This window comes from Cyrtonyx montezumae, unplaced genomic scaffold (assembly GCF_038088225.1).
Source record: "Cyrtonyx montezumae isolate F1298 unplaced genomic scaffold, pur_monq_1.0 scaffold_9, whole genome shotgun sequence".
Taxonomy (NCBI): Eukaryota; Metazoa; Chordata; class Aves; order Galliformes; family Odontophoridae; genus Cyrtonyx; species Cyrtonyx montezumae.
In genome coordinates, this window is record NW_027072100.1 from 3,245,149 (window position 1) to 3,254,004 (window position 8,856).

Consider the following 8,856-nt stretch of genomic DNA (forward strand, 5'->3'; position numbering starts at 1 on the left):
CCAACAAAACACACGCTCACCCTCAGTGCCAAGCACGCATGCGCACTATGAGCCCCTCCCCCGTCCGCTTTGTTCCACGCTGATAGATCAGCTACACTGCCAATCAGCAGGCTTTGAGGGGCGGGACCAAGTTGTTGTCCAATCGCCGTGAAGGGGGCGGGGCAGCCCGGGAGCGCAGGAAGCAGGTACCCTGGGGTGGGCGGCGTGCGGGCTGTAGGGGAGTATGGGCGGTGTGGGGTGCGGGCCAAGGGGGGACTGGGATGCTATGGGGTTCAGGAGCCTAGAGGGCTCCGGTGGGCTGTGGGGTGCCGGGGGGGCTGTGGGATGCAGAGAGGCTATGAGGGATTCGCGAGCTGTGGCGTGCGAGAGGGGCTGTGGAGGGCTGAAGGCCGTGTGGGATGCGGGGTGCCTGTGGGGTGTAGAAGGGCTGTAGGCGACAGGGGGCCATGGATGGCAGGGGGGCTATGGGGGGCTGCACGCTGCGGGCTATGGGGTTCAGCGGGTTATGGGGTGCAGGGCGCCGTCCAGCCGAGGCATGGTGTCTGCAGGGGGTCGTGGGGTGCTGGCTGTCACCAGTGGGGCCGGGGCTGCTCAGGGCCCGTGGGTGACCCCGCGGTGCCGCAGCATGGCAGGGCTGTGGGATGAGGTGCTGCGGGATGAGGCAGCCCTGAGGCAGGCAGCGGTGGTGGCGGTGGACGCGGCGCTGCTGGAGGGTGTGCTGATGCGCACCGACGCTGAGCCCAATGCCTCCGAGGTAAGTGTAGCCCCCCCCGGGCCCCCCCAGAGCCACGCAGCCCCACACCGAAGCGCTGCACTGTGCCCCTGCAGGTGGTGAGCTATGCACCCTTCACGCTGCTGCCCTCGGCCGTGCCCCGTGCCCTGTTCGAGCAAGCCTATGCTGTGCAGCAGGACTTCAACCTGCTGGTGGATGCCATCAGCCGGGACAGGGAGTTCCTGGAGCACACCCTGGCCAGGTAACGTGTTGCAGATTGCATTTAGTGGAATGCAGAATCATTGAATCGTCCACAGAGGTGGATCATTAAGGTTGGTGAGCACCTCAGTGATCGGCTAGTCCAGCTGTCAGCCCGTTGTGAGTACTAAATCACATCCCTCAGTGCCACATCTCCACAGTTCTTGGACACTTCCAGGGACAGTGACTCCACTGCCTCCCTGGGCAGCCAATGCCTGTCTGCTCTTTTGCAGAAGAAATTTTCCCTAATATCCAACCTAAATGTTAAGTAGATCACCTCCACAGGAATTCTCTTCTTTGCAGGCTTTTTGTCCTAAGATTCATTTCCACCAAGTCTCTGTGATTTGAGGTCTCCCTGGGCCAGCATTTGGCCTCCTGCAGTGTCTTCTGCCTCCACCAGTACCTGAGCCTTGCGGCCTCTTGCTTTGCTGGCACTGGGGCTGTGAATTCAAGTAGCTGGAGGCTTCCTTGTGTCCTGCCTGTAGCAGCCTGCTTTGCTCTTGTCTGCACTTGTCAGCAGCTGGCTGCTTGCTGCTGAAGCCTTAAGTTGGCCTCACGTTGTGTCACGGGAAGCTCAGGTTGGGTATTATGAGAAATTTTTTCTCAGGAAGAATAGCTGTGCATTGGAACAGACTGGAGGTGTTTGAGTAATACGTGGCCCTGAGGATGGTGGCCATGGTGGGATGGGTGGGTTGGGATTGGAATGGATGATCTTAAGAGGTCTTTTCCAACCTTTATGATTCTGTGAAGCACTCAGCACTGCAGCACACAAAACACAGAGCCCAGCAGGACAGGCATCTGGTGCAGCCCCTGAGCTGTACGTGCAGACAAAGGGATGCCTCTGCCTCCTTCCCTGTATCTGCAGAACTCTGCCGTGTTCCTTTGCTTTTGCTCTGTGTTGTGTCTGCCCCACATCCCCACGCACCACTCTAGGAATATCCCCAGCAGGGATTGTCTAGTCCCTCTGCAGTGCTGTGTGAGGACTGACCTGGTCCTGCCATCCCTCCAGCACCATCAAGGTGGATGACTTCACGGCACGGCTCTTCAGGATCCACCAGCAGGTTCTGGAGGAGGGGCTGGCTCAGGTAGGCCGCAGCAGGGTGGGTGGGCTGCAGCAGGCCCCAGCCCTCTGTGGGTGATGTTAGAGGTGTTTGGAGCTCCCCAGCCAGGTCTGGGATCACTGCTGAGCTGTGTTGTACAGAGCCAAGGCCGTTCACAGCGAAGGGCCTGAGGAGCTGGGGGGGGATGGAATAAGGACAGCTGACTTCAGCTGGCCTAAGGGATATTCCATGCCATATGACATCATGTGGAAGCAGTTTTCAAGGGGGTGGGAGTTCGTTTCACTCCTTCACTCTCCAGGGGCTAGCTGGGCATCAGTCGGGGGGTGGTGAGCAGTTGCTTGCCCATCACTTGTTATATACATAATATTTTAACTGTTAATGCTTTTCTTTGCCTATCTTAGTGGATAGTTTTATCTCAACCCACGAGTTCTGATTTGTTTGATTTCCTTTCCCCCATCTCACCGGGCTGAGCGAGCAGCTGCGTGGTGCTGATCCACCTGCTGAGTGGGTGCAGGCCCCACCTCACTCCGTCCCCTCCGTCTCAGTCTGTGTTTTTAGGCATCAACCGCTCTGACTACATGCTGGACTGCGGGGCAGCCAGCCCGCCGGTGCTGAAGCAGATCGAGATCAACACCATCGCTGCCAGCTTCGGCGGCCTCGCGTCCCGCACCGCTGCCGTGCATGGGTAGGGAGCCCACCCTGTGCCCCAGCCCGGACCCCTGGTGCCTGGGGCCAGGTCTGGAGCTGCTGCTGTCCTGCAGGCGGGTGCTCAGAGTGCTGGGGAAGCCTGAGGAAGCGGCCAGGTTGCTGCCCAATAACCCTGCCCGTGGGCTGGCCATGGGCATCGCCAAGGCATGGGAGCTGTACGGCTCACCGAGGTGAGTGCTGCCAGCTCCTGGGGGTGCACACAGTTTACAGCTGTACTTTCTGGACGGTGCTGTTGGTTCAATGTCACTGATAGAGCTCAGCCTCTTCCTGCCTTTCCCTCTGTGCATGTGCCTAGCACGTGATGGTGTCACAGGGCTGGTCCTGCTCTCTGTGCCAGGCCACAGAAGTGCTGCAGGCTGTGCAGGAAGCCTGGATCACAGAGATCAGGGGTGGTGATCTGTGGGTTAATGGTGCCCTGCCTGTCTCTTCCAGTGCTGTAGTGATGTTCCTGGTGGAGAAGGCCCAAAGGAATATCTTTGATCAACGATGCGTGGAAAATGAGCTTTGGGACAGGTAAAGCAGAGTCTGTCTGCTTCTCAGTTAAAGTTAAAACGCGTTGAGGTTTCCTGGCCTGCTGGAGGGCATGCTGTGGCGTGCAGCAGGGCTGCCCTTACCTTGGACTTTTCCCTGAGCTCTCAGCTTTCCTTTGCCAGCCTGCTGCTCTAGCAGCAAAGCCACTGCTCTCCAGGGCTGGTTCCTTGCCAGTGATGTACCCGTGGGTCCTCAGAGCTGCTCCAGAGTGGCTTTGCTGTGGGCCAAGCCAATAAGGAGCAGAGCAGGGATACTGATGGTCCTGTTGGCTCTCTAACTTGGGATTGGGCAGAGGGTCTTCTGTAAAAGCTTAATTAGTGAAGCTTCAGCCCCACTGGGAATGGCTCTGCAGATCTGTGGGGCACTGGGGAAGGGGAGGTCAGAGGAGGCTGAGCCCCAGGACTGAGTATGGTTGGGGAAGAGCCACAGCCCCACCAGGAACTCTGCAGGGCCACAGTGCCACAGTGTGGGGAGGGACGATAGAGCTGAAGGGATGATTTTCCCCAGGAAGGAAAGTGTCTGCAGGCACGGGCCGGGGGGCCAGCAATGAGCCTGTCCTATAGGGTTGACAGGGCAGAATGAAGTCAGCTTCTCTTAGAAAAAACTTGAGGAAGTGAAAAGTGAGTGTGGAAGAATGCGGGGTGTTCAGCACATGCTCTGCTTCCTGCAGCATTTGGGCTGGGGCTGTTCTGGGAGCTGTGTGTGCCTCTTGTGACCGCCCCGCTCCTCCTGCAGGAACATTCGGGTCATCCGGAGGCGGTTCCGGGACGTGTTTGAGCAGGGCTCCCTGGATGGCACCCGGAGGCTCTATGTGTGAGTACGAGCAAGGTGCATGCTCTGGCTCTGTGCTGGGCACGCAGCTCTCAGCTGCAGCCACTGTGATGTTTTGAGTGTAAATAGCTTTCTGTTTCTTAGTTCTCAGCCCCAGGCTGCTGCCACTTCCCTTAGGGATTGTGTGATTTTGTTTTCGCTGTGGTGGGACGTTGCACATACATGTCAGTATCTTGCAGCTGGAAGCACCATTTCTCTCCCTCAAAGCACAGCCTCTGAGCTCTGCGAGGCCCTTTCTTCCTCCATGCACATCTGCAGCATGCCCAGGCTGCTCCTGAGGTTTGCACCCTTCCCGTGATGCTCTGCCCAGCTCTGGGCTGGAGGAGGAAGCAGTGCATGTCTGTGAAGCATTGGCACCCACGCAGCAGGTGGTGCCAAGCATGACGTTTGTCCCATCCCCAGGCCAACGTGCTCGGAGCTGCACGAGCCCAAGGGAAGCTGTGGTTGCAGGCCAATGTTTTTTCTGTCGTTAGGCAGATTTTTTTCCATGCTCTGACCTTTGGGGCCTCCGCCACATTTAATTAATCAACGTGTTTGTCAGTGCCAGGCCGTTAAGGGGAAAGTATTGCAGTGCTTCCTCCAGAGCATCCTCACCATGAGTGCTGGGCTGTGTGGCTGAGGTTGGGATGCGTGGTCCCGTGATGCTGGCAGCCGTGCCCTGCCTGCAGTCACCCTTGGATAAGGATCCTGTTCCTTCCCAGCCACAGGAACACAGGCTGCTAAACAATGAGCTCCTGACTTCCCCCTGGGCTGCGTGCCTGACTTCTGGAGCCTGTGCTTAGGGCAGGGCTTCCCACGTCCTGGTGCTGCTTCTTGGGGAAGCCAAGCAGAAAGGGCAAACCCCACCACGTGCTGCCTGTCAGCCCCTAGGTGCTGGGCTATGGGCGAGGGGAGCTGCCGGCTCTGATGGCTGCTGCTTTCTGTTCCAGGGATGGCCAGGAGGTAGCAGTAGTGTACTACAGAGAGGGCTACGTGCCGAGCAACTACGATCAGCAGGTCAGTGCCCACTGCTTGCTCCTAGTGGCTGTGGCAGGAGTTTGGAACACCCCACGGTCCTGTTCTGGGTGGGGTTAGTCCTGCCCGGGTGGTCTTGGGATGCTGCCTGTCCCCACTGCTCGTGTGGTGCTCCTGTAGTAAGGACAGCAGGTGGCTTCCTTGTGCAACCACCACTCCTGTGGGCAGCTCCTGTCCGCAGCATTGAATCGCTGCTGAGCAGTGCAGGGTAATGCACATCAGCACGTACTTTAAAGGTTTGAACCACAAACCATTTCCTGCTCTCAGTTATGCATTAGGACTGGTAGTAGCTGGTGAGAATAATACAGAGCAGCTCTTGCTGTTCTGGAAACGGCAGGGCACAGGAGGAGGTGGCGGAGCAGCCTGTTGTGCTGCTCCCAAGGGCTGTGGCAGACCCACGGGTGCAGCTCTGCTGGGGATCAGTGCTGCCCCCATCCCCAGGTGCTCACATGGAGGGCTGAGCAGAAACAAGAGGAGGAATCCTGGCGGTGCAGATGGGATGATTGCTCTCCTCTTGTCTCAGAACTGGGAGGCACGGCTGCTGCTGGAGAGGTCACGGGCAGTGAAGTGCCCCGACATTGCCACGCAGCTGGCTGGCACCAAGAAGGTGCAGCAAGAGCTGAGCTGCCCGGGGATGCTGGAGAAGCTGCTGCCTGGCCACGCCGACGCTGTCCAACGCATCAGAGCGACGTTTGCTGGGCTGTACTCACTGGATGTGGTGAGTGGGATGGGAACGAGGGTGAAGATGAGACACACGCTCGGCCTGCGTGATGTCATTCCTTGGTTTGGAAATGTCATTGTGTTTTGCTGGCCTCAGGGCCCTGGTGGTCTCTCAAGCAGCTCCTGCTCCTCTCTGATGCTTTGTTGTTGCCATCTTTCCTCCAGGGTGAAGAGGGTGACCGGATCGCTGCCACAGCCATCGCCAGCCCCGAGCGGTTTGTGCTGAAACCGCAGCGAGAAGGAGGAGGTGTGAGCTGGAGTGGGTGCCCCTGGGTTTTGGTGTGGCCCACGCTGTGTCTGGGATCCCCTGGGATGGCTCCTGGTCCTGGGCAGGGGGGGGTGAGGCAGGGTGGGGTGCCTTTGTGCCCATGGGTGCAAATCACTGCAGTGAGGGAGCACTGCTTGTGCTGAGCTCCAGCTCCCAGTGCTGATGGGGCAGGGCAGGCACCTGACCCACCTGTTCCACCCTTAGGGAACAACCTGTATGGTGAGGAGCTCAGGCAGGTCCTGGAGAGGATCAAAGACAGCCCCGAGAGAACCTCCTACATCCTGATGGACAAGATCCAGCCGCAGCCAGCAGTGAATTACTTGCTGAGGGCACACAGCCCCCTGAAAGCCTCCGAGTGCATCTCAGAGCTTGGTATTTTCGGTGTCTATGTCAGGTGAGAATCATGCTCGCAGTATGGGGTGATTCTTGTCCCTGCTCCTGTCCCAGAGGAACATCTCAGCATCAGGGTGGATGTGCCAGGACGGAGGGACAGACACAGCTGGGGTTGGTTACTGGTGTGACAGCCACATGAGTTGGGGTGTCCCGTCCCCAGTTGCTGGGGGAACCTCCCAGCACCTGCACACAGCCACACTCAGAGCTGAAGGCTGAAGCTGCTCAACCCTAAGTAGCTGCTGCTTTTGTTTAAAACCCTCTTAAGCCCATAGAAACACTTCCCCAGCTCATAGACCGAAGTCCTCCTCCAACTCTAGAAACAGATGCACCCTGGCAGCACCCACAGGCAGCGCAGAGCGATCCACCCAGCACAGCCCAGCCGAGGAAGGCAGTGTCACCAGCAGGGGCCACGGCTCAAATGGTCCCAGAAGGGAGAAATGCTGCAGGCTTTGTGCTCCACTGTGCTCCCTGCTCCCTTCTCTTTGCAGGCAGGGCACAGAGCTGGTGCTGAACGAGGCAGCCGGGCACCTGCTGCGGACGAAGGCGGTGGAGCACGCGGACGGTGGAGTGGCAGCCGGGGTGGCAGTGCTGGACACCCCCTACCTGGTGTGAGCTCCTCGTGCAGCACCCACAGGGCTGGGCTGCCACGGGGCTGCCTCCCTCAGGGTGGGCCTGGCGGGGTGGGACAGGCTGGGGCCAGCCAAGGGTTTTGCATTGGTTTTGGAGTGTGCTCTTGGGGGCTGCAGCAGTGCTGGAGGTGACCCTGCTCACTGCTGGTCCCAAGCCAGCAGCACAGCCGATGTGTTTTCTTGGCTTCACTGTGGGACCAGCACTGAAGGATGGCAAAATGCATCTGTCCTGGGTTTCCTCAATCAATGGGAACAGTGCAGCGGGTGCTCCTGCCTGTGGGCTCATGGCTGCAGTGCCCCCCTCTTCCACTCCAGCCCTGCTCAGCTGAGCAGCTCCACGTGTGACACAAAGTGCCCCTTCCTGGGAGTGCCCTGTGACAGCCTGAGCTCTGCTGCTCAGTGAGCGCAGCGAGGCCTAATGCCAGCGTCCCTGCTGCTGCTGCTGGCTGTGCCTGCAGCCCAGGTGCCTCAAATCAAGCATTGATCTGCCACAGTGCAGTGGTTCTGCTCTGTGGTCAGTTCTACAATCCCTGGTGTTCAGCTGGGGGGGGGGGATTGATTACCCCACCAGAGATTAAAACACACGCTCAATCTGAACGAGGCTCTGGCTTTAGTTTGGTCTGGAGATGTGTCTTGCACTTCAGCTCCAGCACAGTACGAGCAGCCAGTGCTGAGCTGTGGGTGTGATGCACTCGAGGAGGAAACAGTTTGGTCTTAGTCCTTGAGTGCACGTTTTGCTGGGGCAATGAGCAGAGGGAACAGAAGGTTGGCTGTAGCCGTGAGGAGCAGGAGGGGAAGCACTGGAGCAGGGCTCTGAGCTGCTGGAGGCAGCGTGTGCTGCCTTCTCCCTGGCACTGCTCCTGCACGTCGATGGCACGTGGGTGTCGCAGTCCAGTGGTGCTTTCCATCCACCTTGGTGGAATGACGTTGGCTGTGGACCAGGGAAAAATATAAGGCACAGGCTCCAGCCCTGGAGCTTCTGCCCTCTGCCCAGTGTAGGGGGCAGCACAGGCTGAGCCGTGACACCACTGCAGCCACATTAAGCACCTTCAGTGCTCAACCCCAACATGGGGATGAGTGTCTGCCCCACACCACTTGTGGCTTCCAGGACAGCTCCTGGTTACGGCACAGAGGGTCTCCCCCTGGACTCTACACCAAGCATCTACAGTGCACCTAACCATGCATGCGCTCCAAGCCTGTTTCTTTTTCTTGTATTTTTATTCCACCTAGCATAGAGTTCTAGCTGTCTCCAGCCAAAATTATGCAACAGTAGTAACAGAGGAGAACAGGTGTAGGAACTCATGTCAAAGAAGTACAATCCCGTGGTACGGAGCAGTGGGTGGTATGTGGGACACAGGCACGACTGAGGTTATGGGTCACAAATAGCGTGCCGGTGGGAGCAGCAGGCAAGAAACAGGACTTGGGCAGCAGCCCTGCAACCCCTGCCCTGAGCCTTGGAAGAGTTACCTCCTCCTTTCCAGCTCAGCCAAACGCTGGCTCAGTTGAAAGGTAAAGCCTGCAGAACAGTTGTTGCAGCAAGATTTAAAGCTCAGTTCTCCTTTGGTTTAAGTGTAGAAATCGAACAGCTCAGGTGTGATTTCAATACGGACGTTACATGGAGGTGTCTTTTGCAGCTCAATCCAGGGCTGCTGTTCAGTGTAATCAACTCGAGGAGGAAACGTTGGCTTTGGCAGTACCCTCATGATGTTCAGACTTGGGCTGGAGTTACTG

At 58.1% G+C, this 8,856-nt stretch overlaps 1 protein-coding gene across 1 annotated transcript; it reads left to right on the forward strand.

Moving 5' to 3' along the window:
* The first annotated feature begins 595 nt into the window (after positions 1 to 595).
* Positions 596 to 7,670, forward strand: GSS (glutathione synthetase). The gene is made up of 12 exons (XM_065754066.1): positions 596 to 754; positions 829 to 974; positions 1,980 to 2,055; positions 2,577 to 2,716; positions 2,793 to 2,909; positions 3,172 to 3,252; positions 4,006 to 4,083; positions 5,031 to 5,097; positions 5,639 to 5,833; positions 6,001 to 6,082; positions 6,308 to 6,497; positions 6,985 to 7,670. The coding sequence occupies exons 1-12, from the start codon at positions 626 to 628 to the stop codon at positions 7,106 to 7,108; spliced, it is 1,425 nt and encodes a 474-aa protein (XP_065610138.1). The 5' UTR covers positions 596 to 625; the 3' UTR covers positions 7,109 to 7,670.
* Positions 7,671 to 8,856: the final 1,186 nt, after the last annotated feature.

Bases quoted from the DNA above. Each gene is read 5' to 3' on its own strand.
- GSS (XM_065754066.1), top strand. From the start codon at position 626: ATGGCAGGGCTGTGGGATGAGGTGCTGCGGGATGAGGCAGCCCTGAGG. The intron at 2,717-2,792 runs GTAGGGAGCCCA...GCTGTCCTGCAG, and splicing joins CGCACCGCTGCCGTGCATGG to GCGGGTGCTCAGAGTGCTGG. The intron at 2,910-3,171 runs GTGAGTGCTGCC...TGTCTCTTCCAG, and splicing joins GAGCTGTACGGCTCACCGAG to TGCTGTAGTGATGTTCCTGG.